Genomic DNA, 16,208 nt, shown 5'->3' on the forward strand with positions numbered 1-16,208 from the left:
AAAGAGCATCTAATGGTAATACTATACAAATATCAGACCTTTTACTGTTTAAAGTCTGTTCATATAGAACTCATTGCATCTCACCTTTTTTCTTTTAATGTTAGTTATCTAAGCTAGCTTTTCTGTTTGCTGTGTAGTGAGTCTCCAACAATGAACACTTCACTCATGAACTGTAACTTTTTAAAGGGGTACTTATTATTAACATTGCTTTTCTTCAGAAATTATTGTGAGTTGTGATCAGGTTATTGATGGTTCTGGCCAATGTGAAGATTAAAGATTGCTGAGTGAATACCTTAATTTTTCATTTCCCTAACATACAATATTAATAACAACTAAACTTGTTCGAATAGTATAGAATAATAGTTGAACCTTTGAATAAATAACTTATTCTCAGAACATGCATACTGTATATGATAATCTCTGAACATATGTGAGATGTCTGTGTCTGAATCCCTAGACATTCCAGTGTTTCTTTACACAGTGGTATTTGTTGCTTCTGATGCATGGTACTGTATGAGGCTGCCTGAAAATAAAATGATCTTGCTTTGCATGTTATGGTTTAGTTACATTTATAGTAGCATCTGCAAAATCTTAAAATTGCTGTTTCATGTAATTAGGTCAAACAAGATATTAATTTACATAAATTATTTTGTCAAAGGTGCTACATTCAATATCCTCTCTGGTACTTGAAGACCATTTCTGCAATATGTGCAATAAAAGGCCCCAGTTCTATCACTTCAAGTTTTCCAAGACCATTTGCAAAGTCACTTGCTGTAAAATAATCACAACTTATAAATATTATAATATGAAATTGAGCTTTATGTCAAAGGCTGCAGAACAACAGCTTGTCGAACATATAACCTGCATTTCGAATAATTTGATTCTGGGAATCACAAGACAAAATCACATGATAACTCTCTAACATAAGGGCTATTATAAACACCACCAACAGAATAATCTAAATAAAATAAAATTAAACATTTATGTAACAGCCAAAAACAAAAACAGCTTTCATCAAATACGCAGTCATTGAAAAAGACATGGTTATTTGCTGACCCAAAATAAAATTTAAAAATGAAAAAAAAGAGGAACAATCATGTGTAAGAGGCAGGAAGACTACTAGTAGGAAATATCAACACTGCCTCCAGGGCTCTAAACTGAACCCTTAAACATTCCAGTGGCCCTAAAGCATTTGGTTCACTCCAAATTATTAAAAAATAAATGATGATGAAATTAATTCTGATCACACGTGATAACATCTAAAGTATTCCAGAGACTCAGGAAAGAACTGTTGTTTTTTTGTGCTGTGTGTGAGTTTATGTGTAATTGAATGTTCATGTTTATATATGAACAACAGTTAATGCTTTAACTGTAGAAATCAGAGCTCAAATTTCTGGAAAATAGAAATCTTAATCTCCAGAATAATCTAATTACATTTCTTGGGGAATAACTGTCTTTTCCAAAGGATTTAGAAAATGTTAATGTACTTTATTGTGTGTTCAAAAGATTTGCATTCACACAGCATTCAGGGGTGAAAAAAGGTACTATTGGGAAAAATGTATTATAGCCCTATTGGTTTTCGATTTTCAATAGCTATAGCCTAGAATTTAAAATTAGGAAGTGGTGAAACTACATCAAGCTCTAACAGGGGCTTTTGCTGACTACAAAGATAAGGTCTAAAGCATTAAAAATGCTAACATTTCATAGACTTTAAATCAACCCGTTGCTAAATAAAATTAGTTACATTGACACCATTATATAGGTGACATTATATAGATGTAAGAAAGCTCCTTTGGATGAAAGTAATTCTCTTAATTGACAGATAAAAAGGTTTGTAATACTGTATGTAAAACCTTTCTCTCAAATGACATAGAGATGTTATTCAAATGCTTTATTTCCCCATAATGCAGTTATGTATTTTTTCACATTTCACTTTCTTTGTTTAGTTTATTGGCTTTCCAGTTTACCAAAATAAAAAACATACATACAGTACAAACTGACTAAATTGAGTCAAAGTATGTAGTACTGTACTTGAATCATACTTGAAACTGTATGATTAATGTAAAAAATGAATGCAAATTCTAGCCCGATAACACCTTCTAAGTCTCATCCCTCCTGCACATACATACAAGCAAGTATGCATTCCATTAATCATTTTGAGATTGAATTTGTGAGATGCACAGGTATAAGGTACAGTACCTGGGTAACTCAAGTTACTGCTAGGGGTTTTTAGAAGTGATAAACAATATTTTATCACTTGTAAATCACTCATTCTTTGTTCATTCTTTGTTGCTGTAAAGACTGCTTAATATCAGGTTTTCAAGTGCCTACAGCGTACGACACACATAAAAATAAAATCAAACATTTACAGCAAATTAATGTTTATGCAGAGCACCAGCTACTGGCATGTACAGTACTAGAGTGTCAAAAAAGTGAAGTGTCCTTTAAAACAATGGAAAAAAGCAGGTCTGGAGCATCAAGTTAACAACTTGGGTATGGAAGGAGGAACATTAATCTGGAATATATAAACGTGTACATTATAGAATAGAAATAAGTTGTCATCACTTAAAAGCAGGATAGCTGAATATAGAGAGAACAAACTAGGTGCAATGCCATTGGCTCAAGAGGGTCATGTGATGCATTGAAGGATGATGGGTAGAAATTAGAGTGTGCCCATTCCAGTGACCTCAGACGTCAGCCTAGAACAGTCAGGGGAGGAGGGAGAAAGTAGGGAGGGGGGAAGAGATAGAAAAAATAGAGAAAAATAAAACAATGCTGAAAGCATTTGACACTTTCGTACAACATTGTTGTGCTCTGCAGTTATTCTCCAAAGAATTCTCTGCATCAGTGAATTCTCATGCATATGGAGTGGATGGTAAAGCCCAGAACCTGAAAATGATGTAATTGAATATTTAAATGACATTTTTCAAGAAACCTGCCACATGTTTTCCATTAAACATTTTATTCTACTAGCCAGAATTAATTCAGACCTTTACAATAATAAAGTTATGACTGATCAGTGATAGAAGCTTGGATTCCAACAACTGGATAATTTGGACTTTGGACAAACAATTGATTTCTTAACCCAACATTAAGAATGAGGTTGTCCATTTGAAAGAAAAGTATTATTCAACTTTTAACATTCAAAATAATAATCCTAACAATAAAAAGTCATCCTGATCTCTGATTTCCACTCAAAGCAATGGAAAATGGTTTAATTTTCCATTAATATTTTTTTCTCATGATTTAGTTTTATTGATGTCACAGACTAAGAAGGGTTTGTTATGGTGATGTAATTATCCAAGATTCCTTAGAACCTTCCACCCCCTTCCCTTTTGTCGTGGTAACCTGGTATTTTGACAATCATCTGGGCTGTGAAGGTTGAGCGTTCAGAGGTGCCTGAGATAACAATGTGAATCCAAGGACCAGTTCCTACATGCTTACATGCATCAATGATGAGAAGTATTTTCTTTACTGGTCATAATATTGCTTAACTTTAAATTCTGATGTTTGAAAAAAATATATGGAAAGAGTGGATAGTAACCTATAATCTTGGTTCCATGAAAGGTTACAATATGGCAAAAGACACAACCGCCTTTGGATGAGGTGAAATTCATTTACAATATATTTCTGAAATAGATCACTTTCTGTTATTTAAACAAATACAGTTAAAACCATATTAAAAATAAAAAAAGTATTTTTTATTTTTAAAAGTTAAAAAAGTTGTATTCAAATATACTTGTTTTAAAACATTGTCAGCATTAACTTAAGATAATACAATGGGGGGAGTTAATTAATACTGTCTTACTTTTACAGTACAAGTTAAAAGATTAAGTCAGATATACCAGCTTTAAAACATTGCCAGTATTAACTCATGTGATAATACAGTGGGAGATTTGTAAATTCTCATGCTTGCTATGAAAGTGCCATCAGGATCATTATGATTTTCTCCTTGTTTGTCACTGAAAAAACTATTGATTGTCCTCAGCTATTAACAATTAAAGTATGTCATTTTATACTACTGTACATGCATCACATTATTTCAGCTTCCTAGCCAACAACATTTCTACAGTATATAGTATTTTTAAGAGTTGTTCTTAAGAGAACCACAAAGCTGAATCAACAACCTTTACTAAGCAAACCTAGTTAATGCAAAGACAGAAGAACAATACAGCTGGAGTCTATTGGAGTGTGCATGCTGAAAATTACACTACATCAAATCTACTGTACATGTACAATATTTAGGTAAAAATGTTTTGCCCAAAAGCTACATTTATGTTTAAGTTGGTGATTTACAGGAATAATTTTAAATAGATCTAAACGTGTACATCAGGTTAACAAGGTGAAGACTGCTGTAAGCTTCAGAAAATTAGGCCAGTTAGGGCTTCAGGATGTAGACATGGATGAGGGTTCATTCCACATGGCTGCCACGTCTCTGAACCTGCCAGTGGAACCGTGGAAAGCAACAACTATTAGTAATTTGGGTTGCTATACTAGTTGCGCTACTCCTGAATTGTATCCATTGTTTTAAGGAATTTCTAAGCACAGAGCAATGTGAAATTTCTACATGCTTATCTTTTCAAACCCAGCTGTTCATTTTTTCAAGTGGTCTCGGTTCTCACTGATGGAGAATCTCTGGTGGGCCTTTTTTAACTCCCTACTTTATGCTTCTCTGTCTTCAGCTGCAGTAATGCAACATAGAAGCTTTAAAGCCTAAAGGAACTCTGGGGCAAACACTGTCCTTTAGGCACAATTCTAAAAAAAGTACTATGTAACAGCATATTGAAAGTTATCAAACTGATTAGCAAATTAAGATCTAGACCATTACTTTGTTGTACATATTTTATACTTCTAGTAAAAATCATATTTGAGATTTTTGTGTACATTTTGCTCTTTAGGAAGAAAATAGATACCTTATTGTTGGTAAATTACATTTTATTTTTCAAAATAATGACATTCACACACAGCACTGAGCTTGATGATTTCAAATAATCATCTTTTAACTGGTTGAAAACAGTCTGATCCTAAGACTATAGCTGGAAGTATTGCAGATACCAATTAAGTCAGGGCACTAAAAGAAAAAAAAAGTTATACTACATTTTAATTCAATGAAGCCCTAAGTGTTACACCCAATAAATTTATAACAGAATGTTTTCTGGACAAACGGATCAAGGGCAGAATGACCATGAGCTAGTAAGCAGTTGGTACAGCAAGCAAGGGACATTACCTTGCGTTGATGAGGTACTGGGCAAGGCTAATGTTGGCAGGGGTTCCTGTGATGGTAATCTGACGCTCTGTTGAGCCTTCCATGGCATTAGCGATTTTGATCTGTGCTCCAGACATCTGCCGGATCTCGTTGATTTTGGTTCCCTGGCGCCCGATTATGCAGCCTATTAGCTGGAAGAAATTGCAGAGGTTCTTAAAAGGAAAAACAGTGTCTGAAGCCCAAATCTAATCCAGATTTCACAGGAATTCCATAGGAGCCATTAGCCTTTACCATCAATTTAGTATAAATTCCGTAGGGTCTATGAAACAAACTGCCAATCCAAAAGCTGAAGAGCAAATTTAAAAAAAATGATTGATGAAGTTCTTTGACTTGACTATCTGCAAGGATCTAGTGATAATGGAGAGCAACAATGGACTGAATGGTTCTGTTGGTTTATTGTTTTTCTTTCGTTACACTAGTTTATCCATTATTGAGCATTTTACTCTAAAATTAAGAGTAAATCATTGTGATCCCACATGGAACTTTATATAACAGCAATTCCTGACTGTTCGCAAGCAAGCATCTGTCTCTTTGGTAGATGTAAAATGTTTCAAAGCAATAGAGCTACAGATAATTAAGACTGATGAGATCTTAAAGGATCAAGATTTCTCAGCTGGTACATTGCTTCCTGTAGTGCACAGAACGACATCAGTAAAACCTTTGTTGAAGCAAGAAAATGTTCACATAAAAGGAGAGGAAACTTTAGACCACAGCTATAATCTGCAAGGCACAATTTTCAAGTGCTATACTCACATCATTGGGAATGGTGAGTTCATGAGTACTGGCCGGGGGATTGGCATCCAGACCTAAAGTGAGGTAATGGAAAAGATAGCATAAATAGCATTGTGAACAAACATGATCTGCATGGTGTTTTGATCAGTTGGCTATGGTCTTCTAACCCTCGAAGAACAGGTTCCATGATCACAGAGCTGGAATAGGCTGGTTGCCAAGCTAGGGAGGTATCTGGATTCACAACAGAAAACAGTGGTGTTAGTTTTCTTGGAAATGAATTGCACTGGAGTTGAAAAGAGGGAAAATGACTTTGGAGTTCATTTGATGTTGAGTGTTTGTTGAATGGATGAAAAAAAAAGTATTACAAAAATGCTTATTTTCCTGAATCTTTCATCAAAGAGTACAGTATGTCCCTGAACCTACATGTTGTGTATATTTTTGCTATCAGAGAACTTCATTTAGAACAAATGTGAAACAATGTCACAGAGATTACCCATTGATACAGTAGGCATTTTATCCTTAGGATTACATCCTGCCAAGGATTTAAACCCACAACCCCCTAATCTGGAGTTCAGAGACCTAACCACTACTGCATTTCGCAGCCATGTAACTATATTACTTGTCATTGTCAGATAAAAGCACTGCACCAGTTGATTGCAAATGCTGGACAGTTACAAGGCAAGTAAAGAAGAGGGATCAACAATGTTACAAAATATTTTAAATGGAATAATGTGTTGTATCATTCTTACAATTACTACAGAACTTTTTTTAGACATGCAACAATGCTTTTCAACTTTAAAATAAATTTGTATTAAACTAAATACACAAGAAAAAAAATACATTTTAAGTAAACTATTAATCTGAAAATCTATGAAGGATGCTCTTACTGTACTGGCAGTCTTTCTGTATGTCACACACTAAAGGCATTTATGCATCTATGCTGTACAACCTCAATAGGAAGATATTAACTTTTGAACCTATTATGTAGAGTTTTCTAAAAGAAAAAAGTAGTATATGATGAGAAATTGTGACTCTGCATGCTAATAAAACAGTAAAGCACCAATGATGCCTATTAAAAATACTAATACATCCAAAAATATTGAAACACAGGACAGATTTCTGTAATTCAACTTAATTCAACTAAGTTCACAGTAACAACCTTTTAATGAAGAAGAAACAAACTCTGCATAGGCATCTTCCAAAACATGGAATAACCTTAAAATGATGTAATCTATTTGAATCCAAACTATCTGAGATAAAGTTTTATTTAAATACAGTATATCGTTTAAACTCAGAGCTTCAATGTAAAAAACCTTGAGGTATCATTCACAAAAACTCCTAGTATGATGAGATGCACCTTCCTCATAGGTTTATCATTGCCCACAGCGCATGTACTTTCAAACAAAGTTGTAGTTTCAAAAGTACAACTTTTGAAAGTGGTACTGTAGGTTGTTAAGCTGAATTTGTTCACCTCCAGCCATTTATAAAACTGCAGATTACTTTTGTAAACAATGAACAAGTTTGTGAGTAAAAATGCACTTTCGATACCTGTTGGAAAGTGTCTGTAGCAGAAATGACTATACTGTCTGAACATGATTGATACAGTAGATGAAGTTCCTATGACTACCTAAGAGAGTTATCTCTTAGTCAGAGCTTAGTTAGAATGTCAGGACATAATCAGAAGGTAATTTATTGAAACTCCTTGTGATTCTTTTGCTTGATATGTTTTCTTAACCAAAACGGAAGAAATGTCTATAGTATATCCAGCCATGCTACTATTGTTTCAACAAAAAAAGGAAAAGTGGAACTATAGAACTGTTTAAAAAAACACATCAATATAATTATTTTTTCTAACATTTTATCTGGATTCAGATAACATTTGTTCTTGTGTGGTCTGGGGAGGTTTATGTATTCAGCTATATTTGTCCTTTTTTGTTTTAAATGTTTCTAATGAATTACAAATGACTGGTTAAAAATAGCTTTCAGATACACGAAAACAGATTTGCTCCCTGCTTGGCTAAAAATGTCACAAGTGCATATATTGAATGTGATTCACTTGCATATTTATGAGGGTTTCAGAACTGGACTTTAGAGTACTTCTGCATGCACAGTTAAAATACGATATCAAAACAAAATAATAAAATATACTAAAAGTTTTATGCACATTATACAGTGTACAGTATGTGCCATATATGATATATTATGAGTATGGTGTTGTATGCTTTGGAGGCAATACAACTTTAACCAGATAAGGTGTTCATGGCAAACGCAAGTGGTGAAAAATTGAAAGATGCTTTTTTGTGTGTTTTCTTGAGAGGATCAATCTCACCTGAAGTTGAGTCAATTTCATAGAAAGAACTAAGCAGTCAAGCAACTGAAAACAATACTTTCAATCTGAACCTTTACATTTGTCACAAAAACTGTATTAATGACTTTAAATGTGAAATTTGAAAAAAAAGTTGGAATCTAAGTTTATTTTAAACATAAAAGCAACAAGGAGTCCATGTCAGTATCAGTTATACTCATTTAGCTTTTTTTGTATTTCATCTCTTAGGGTTTAGGACATTGACGGTATCCTTTGCATCTAGTTCTTAGATTTAAAAAGCATTACAACGATTTGGATAAAAAGCATACTGTATGTCTCAATAAAATATTTTGAATTGTGAACGAAAGACATTTGGTAATACAGTTTCCCATCCAACATCGATGCTGAAAACTGCAGCGTTGACCTGTTTGGATTTGCAAGGTCAAAGGAGGAAGACACTGTGAAGACATGCTCTGTACAACAAAGCCTACGGTCACGTAGGCCTTTGTTAACCTGACAGGAAAAAAGTCCTTCCATGGCCAGGAAGTGAGATCCCCTGTACCTGAAGGATAAAAACCTGGGGGCCTGTCAGAGCATAGGAACATGGAATGGAACAGACAAAAAAAAAAAAAGATACCACTTGAATGTGGAGAGCAACCACCAGGGTATGTTGTAAAGAACAACATAAAAAGATAGAGAAAAGAAGAAAATCTACAGGTACAAAGAGAAGGAAATTTGATAAAGGGCTTCTTGGGTACGTACCAGGGAAAGCAGGGGTGGTCTGTCCAAGGGGAGTAAAGGGGGTTTGCTGCATAGCCAACTGGTGGAGCTTGGTCAACTGCTGAGGGGTAGGAGGGACATTAGAACTAAGAGGTTATTGTTTTATAGCACAGGTCACACCAAAATTAAGAACATAACTCAACTAAGAAAAGAAAGAAGCCATGACAAACCATGGTGGAGAAAAGAAAGCGAAAAACTAGAGTAGGACTTGGCCTGTCCATTCCGTCCTTTAGAGTTGAGAAAATTGTTTTTGGTTACTGTTGCTCACACAGGATGCTGGTTTGATTTTTTTTTTATCCTCTTGAGGTGGAATAAGTGAAAAGAGTCTGAGCCAATGGGGAAATTATCTGTATTACTGTCATTACACTGTATGACAGTACAGTGCATGTTTTACTAAGTTAATGAATGTGTTTTTTTTACTGTTTGAGGTATCTAATGATAATGCATTTTTACACCTTTAGGGCTTTTATTTGTAGAAAAATGAATCTCTCCTACTTTTGGGACAAAGGTGTTCAAGACCTATAGATTACATAATAACACACTCACTAATATATTGCATTAGATTAATATAAATGATTTAATATTAAAAATAGTCATATTTTTATAACACATATTAATAAATATCCCTTTCTAAATCTGGCCAGATGAAGGAGGAAATCATGAAAAGTCATTCTGAGAAAGGATCAAATTTTCCTAGCCTTCTTAAATATGGATGTTTTAAACATATTTCCTATGTTTACATTATTATCCCATTAAAAAAACAAGTGGCAAGAACCAATATTTATAAAATTGTGTAAAATTGTGTAAACTAGTATGTCCCACAGATGTTGGAAATTAGCTGGTGATGGATCTCTACTCCTAACAGATTGCTCCATCTCATCCCATAGATGGTTGATTGGATTGAGATCTGGTGACTACAGCCCCACGTCCCAAGTTACATAAATCTTTCGTCATTCCCATGTTCCTTCTGAATTGCACACACTCATGATCGTTAGGTACCTGCCTACCTGCTTTAAATAACATTGTCTGCACTAATAGTGCTGATTAAGCAGTCAATTACATGGGAAGGGCAGGTGCACCTAATAAACTGGGCATTCAGTGTAAATGCTTGATAAAATGAAAAAAAAAATCTTAATTTGAATTTTAGAATCCATTCTGCCAACAATGAAATTAAAGAACAGAGAAACAACTTAGTCAGCATTTATCATTCTGTATAGTAAATTAACTTGTCCTTTGGAATGTACAGTACTGTAACCAGATGTCAAGACAAGGACCCAAGGTACAGTACATCTCCAAGCATCATGGAAGACTAATATCTTTACATACCAAAAGACGTGTTGAGAGCTTGACAAGTGAATCATTGATCGAAACAGCTTCACGCTGGCTCACAAACATGTGGCAGCACTTTGAAAGAGACTCCTCATCTCTACCTTCAATAACATGAATATGCTGGTGTAACATCTCTGCACTTCCTCACAGTACGAAAGAGAGAATCCCACATATTACAAGATATTGAAACTTCCTCCAAGTCCAGGGTGACATTTTATTCAGCTGTCCAGTACAGCTGGTTGCAAGAAAGTGACAAATCAGTGTGAAAACATAGTTTAAAAATTGGAAATACCTTCTGTGTATTCTTTCAAAACGTGGTTAATATATCTGCAAACAAAATGAAATTCTGCAGTTTACTCTGATGTGCACTTTCTTTGTGGTAGCCCTGAACTGCATGTGTAGGGGGGGATTCTGGTTGAGTAATAAGATACAGTATAAGCCAACAATCTACTATTTATACTAAGACTAAAACTTACCAACCTTATACTACTTACTGCATATTAAAGCTACTGGTTTTCTCAGTCAATACCTTCAGTAATAAAAACGCCCTCTCTCTATCTATACAGATTAAAACAGTGAGTGATAAAGCATGTCTTTAAAGAAGATAGCCTATTGAACATTAAAGGGTTTTATATAAGAATCTTACCTCAAAAATACAGCCCTACTTTATCTTATGATGGTTAATATGGGTTGCAGTCAACTTCATAACCAGCCAATCCAAAAATGAAAAGATCTTAGATAAGATTTGCCAATTGATCGAAATAAGTGTCCAAAAGAATGAACCCATAACCTTTCCTGAAAATAACAACGGGGAGTTGTCTGTTTCCATTTTTACAGGCCAAGTCCTAAAAAAGTGTTGGCTCAAAAAACAGGAGGCATAGGTTAAAAGAGTAATTTCAGCTTGTAATATGGCACAAATTACACATCAGAAATGGTATTAATATTATTAATTAATATTAATATTAGTCCTTGTTAACATAAGCATGCAAAATTCGTTAAAGATAGTGTGGGGGGTGAATGAAGACTGGGAACTCACATCTGGATGTGGGATGGCATACTGTCCCTGAATAGTGTAGGCCTGTACAAAAGAAAAATACAAAACAGACATTAGAATCATCTCATTGAAACTGTTCAACTGTTCATAAACATACTGTCATAAACACTTATACAACTGCTCTCTTCACTGTCACCCCATTTTTAGTTTTCTAAATAACACGTCTTAAATATAATACATAGGACTATAAAACCAAAAAAATGTTGTGTCATTTTTTTACCCTTTCGTTTTCAAAAATTAAATTTCTATGGAGCCTAGACCCCATCCAGTATTAACCACTCATGCAATGAATAATTCTGCAGAACAGAAAAGCTTGCTTTTTGGCAATGCCAACATTCATTCTCAAATTTTCAGTTCAGACTTCTGGCCTCACTTATTATTTTGCTGCTGCTGATGTGTTAAATCACTAAGTTTCATGTTGACGCTTTTTTATATTTAACTGGATTAGTTTTGACTGTAATGAAATAATTTCCAGTTAATCTGCACATGGCTCAGAATATACTGTATTTGTACTGGACATAGGTCTTTATGAAGACTGATAAAAGTTATTTTCAAATGCTTGCTTGTTTTTCAAGTAACACACAACCAACTTCTGCAATTAGAGTTAATAATCTGATAGTTCTGTATTAGAATTATATGGGGTTTTTATTAAACTGTACTAAGGCAAATAACCTGATTCATCAAACTATCCATCATTTAAAAAAAAACATTTTTTTCTGGTAAGGTATGTCACCTATCCCAGAAATAACTGGATAGGACACCCATCCAACATATACAGTGCTGTGAAAAAGTAAGTACACCCTATGAAAATGTGTGTGTTTTTCAGATGATCTTAATTTCAACAATATTGATAGATAAAGGTGATCTAATTTAACAGGTAACAATGAAAATTATTCTTTGCAATCATTTATTCAACAAACAAAGTCAGAAATGCAATTCTCTGCTGTGGAAAAAATACATACACCCCCTTGCTTCAATAGCTGGTGTTGCCCCCTTTGGCAGAAATCACTTCTTGTAGGCATTTCTTGTAATTGTCTATCAGTCTCCTACATCGACTTGGATAACTTTTTGCCTACTCCTCCTTAGAGAACTCCTTCAACTGTGTGATATTTGAGGGCTTTCTTGCATGTACTTCCCATTTCAAGTCCCCCCAAGCATTTCTATGGGGTTAAGATCTGGGCTTTGACTTGGCCATTCCATAACCCTCCATTTCTTCTTTTTGAGCCATTCTTTTTTGATTTGCTTCAGTGTTTTGGGTCATTGTCTTGTTGTAAGGTCCACTTATGGTTTAGCTTCAGCTTTTTGACAGATGACCTCACATTCTCCTCAAGTACTCTCTGGTACAATATGGAATTCATGGTTGACTCTATGATGGCAAGCTGGCCAGGCCCTGAGGCAGAAAAGCAGCCCCAAACCATAATGCTTCCACCACCATGCTTTACAGTTGGTATGAGGATCTTTTGGTCAAAGGCAGTTTTTGGTTTTCGCCTAACATAACATTTGGCATTGTGGCCAAATAGCTCTATCTTTGTCTATGTTCCAATAGTCCTGATCTTGACCTACTGTAGGTGTTGTCTGGCAAACGTTTTTCAGAGCAGAGGCTTCTTCCTTCCTGACCTCGCATGTAGGGTAAAGTTGTGCAGTCTCTTTCAGATGGTTGACTCATGCACTTTGAAATCTTTCTTCTGAGGGCCTCAGTGTCACAATCGTCTTCCCTCCTCTTCCTGGGTCAGCACTGGAAGATGGATGTCACAAGGTTTGCCTATTCCCCGGGCTTGCGGGTAGCCCAAAGGCTAGTCTTTTTCCCCGGCGTCCTGACCTTCTGAGTCCAGGGCTCGAAGCATCTGGCCTCGTTATCCTGTTTTTAACTCCCTGTTCCCGTTCCGGATCCCACTCCGGATTTTAACCTTGTCTGTCTTGGATGGTTCTCCTGGCACCTGGACCCTGGACAGCGCCCTGGTTTCCCTTTTTGGATTGTTTGGACTTGTTAGCCTGCGCCACGCCCCCTGAGCACCAGATCACTGTCGTCACGCCCCCCAGTCTGTCATCCGGTCCTGATCCTCATCGTGTTTTCCCTGTTGTCCTTTTTGTTACTTCCGGATTATACCGTCTGCATAGGGTCCTAACCTACGCACTTAATGGGAGCCTGGACCAGCACCCGTGACACTCAAAGAGCTCTTTTGATTTTGGCAAGTCACACACCTCAATTGCTAAGACCAAACCAGACCACAAATTTTTTATGTTTATATAAGGCAGTACCCTCCAAGTTACTCTCTAAGGATGTTCTAATCATTTGCACCTGTTTTGGTGCACCTAATTCAAATTGTAGGCATTTGATGCAATGATAAAGGTAGCGGTGTACTAACTTTTTCTGCACAAGGAATTTGCATTTCTGTTGATTTAAATAGTACAAATGAGTGCAAAATGTGATTTTTTAATGTTATGTTTTAAAATCAGATCACCTTTATCTGTCAGTATTGTTGAAATGACAATCAAATATCCTTTTGTCCAAAAATGGAAAAAAAGACAAATCTTTTCATGGGATGTACTTACTTTTTCACACCACTGTACATATACATATGGAAGATAAACACATACAGTATACAGTACAAACACAATTTAGAGACACCAGTTAATTTAGTCAGCTTTGGAAGATGGGAAGAGATTGGTGCACCCAGAGAAAAGCTAGGCTAATAAGGGGAGAACCTGCCATTCTACACCAGACCAGAATTGGACCCAGGACCCAAGAGCTGTAAAACACAGAGTAAACCATCATCGTGCTGCAATTGAATACCATAAAAATTTGGGTTAATTCTTTGAGAAAGGAAAAATCGTAAATTATGTTTTTTAATTTTTTTTATCCATGGATACAAATGAGGTAAAAATGCCAGTGAACACCAAATTCGTAGCCTTTATGGAATCACCCATCACATGTTGGATGAAGAATGCTCTCAATTTGGAATAAAGTCTGGCTGGTAATGCTAAGACCGGCAACTTCAAACACAAAATATGTTAACTAAATTTAGGTTAATATATTAGCTGAAACAGCTCGAAATGTATGAATTTCTGCAATTGTTTTCAAACACCTTTTCTAATTGGTGCACATTAAAAGAATATGATCTAAGGTGTCAAAAACAAGAAAATTAATTAATTTGTGTGGCTCCTTATGTAGTTGTAGACTGAACCAATGTCAGGAGTGAGGTTTCACAAATTTTGACTGAAGGCTAATTTCTGTATTTCTGTTTTAATGTTTGTGAATTGCTTAATAGCAAAATATCTTTGCAGAAATGTACATTTTATGACAGGGTTTACAATAGCTTTATTAGTAAGAAGTACATTTTTTAATACAGTACATTAATAATCTATCTAAAGAAAGCTTGTTTGTTCAACTTGTCTGGGTTTCATAATTTGAATACTTAGAAACGAGTTTAGGGTTTTGTTAAATGACATGGTACTGTACCAATTTCACTTTGCAATATCTACAAAAAAGATTGCAAGTCTCAAACCTTTTTGGATTATACAATATGAACATAAGAATGGTGACCAATGTGAGCAGGCTATTTGACCCTACTTGTCTCAATCCTTATTTATCAGAGAAAAGCCAGCACTCTAAGGAATACTGACATTTCTACAGATTTCCTTTTAGAAGAGCATATTTGACCAAAAGAAACACCTTCTGAGCTCCAGAACCCTTCCTGAAAGCCTTCACTGCAAAGCGGTCCTTCATAACCAGGTTCCTCCCTCAAGCTTTTCACTTTTCTCTTGGGTGCTGGACATGCGAGTGAGAAGGTGAGAAAACCTGAGTGAACTAACAGGCAGTGGCTGGTGCTGCAGTAAAAGGCTGAGGTTGGCTGCTGACGCCGCCAGTGGGTCGGCTCTTACCTGGCCACCTGAAAAAATGACGGGGGTGGAGGCGGGCTTTGGGCGGTAGGGAATGGTGGCACCTTTCGGTGGGGACTAGGAGAGGGGAACAGGGAGAGGCGGAGACAGCATTAGAGCCTGATCCTTAAACAGAACAAGCAACAGCAGAGACACCAGTGAAAACGCAACTCAATGGCAATAAACCAGGACTGGGCCAAGGCTGTTTATCGTGCTCAGGTTAGGAGTTTGGTGTATTAGGTATTCAACTAAGAAGACCTGCTGTTCTTGTGCAGTTAATCTTACCTGTGACTTGGTTATTGTTTCCTTCTTGAAAAAAATGTTTTTCTTTTAAAAAATATTGAAAGTCCCACTAGGAAGGGGCCAAAGGGTTTGATTTCCACAGAAGGTATAGCATAACTCCAGCCTTCTATCTAACTGTGAAATACAGCCCAGTGAATTGGTACCATTTAGATATTTAGATAGCTAGGTCAAATTTATTTTATTGTTTTAATATTATTGTTCAATTATTTTAATAATTGTTTCCAAATTGTTACAGAACAGTTCAGGATATGCCTTGGGTTTAATTACTAGGCTTTTTGCTTTCTAACATGTACTGTATGTCAACCGTAGCAACCAGGCAGAAGGTCTATTGATATACAGTAGGTTATCTCGTCTACCAGCTATCAATCAAAATACTGCATCCCAGCTGTATATACAGTACAAAATGAAGAAACTGAAAGTTCATATACAGCATTTCATACGATTCAAAACACAGCCACTTTGCAGACATCTGATATTTTCACAAAATCAACCAAATTTGTGCAGGTGTTATACTATGTTTCTCCATGTATTTCCCATTGAGTTTTATTATTGCGATGGTA

The 16,208-nt window shown here is 35.7% G+C and overlaps 1 protein-coding gene across 4 annotated transcripts in view; it reads right to left on the reverse strand.

Annotated features, from left to right (window-relative positions):
• Positions 1–1,869: 1,869 nt before the first annotated feature.
• Positions 1,870–16,208, reverse strand: part of LOC148821843 (poly(rC)-binding protein 3) — an 81,901-nt gene continuing 67,562 nt past the window's right edge. The window contains exons 12-17 of one of the 4 annotated variants that reach the window (XM_088930431.1): positions 15,349–15,423; positions 11,449–11,490; positions 9,066–9,141; positions 6,020–6,072; positions 5,228–5,397; positions 1,870–2,699 (exon numbers count right to left, since the gene is read on the reverse strand). In XM_088930431.1, coding sequence (XP_088786557.1) covers positions 2,663–2,699; positions 5,228–5,397; positions 6,020–6,072; positions 9,066–9,141; positions 11,449–11,490; positions 15,349–15,423 — 453 coding nt within the window. In that variant the 3' untranslated portion in view covers positions 1,870–2,662. Of the gene's footprint in view, positions 2,700–4,205; positions 4,442–5,227; positions 5,398–6,019; positions 6,073–9,065; positions 9,145–11,448; positions 11,491–15,348; positions 15,424–16,208 lie in introns of those variants that run through there. The other 3 variants (XM_088930430.1, XM_088930429.1, XM_088930428.1) reach the window with 3 other exon arrangements.

This window comes from Atractosteus spatula, chromosome 13 (genome assembly GCF_055471065.1).
Source record: "Atractosteus spatula isolate fAtrSpa1 chromosome 13, fAtrSpa1.hap1, whole genome shotgun sequence".
NCBI lineage: Eukaryota > Metazoa > Chordata > Actinopteri > Semionotiformes > Lepisosteidae > Atractosteus > Atractosteus spatula.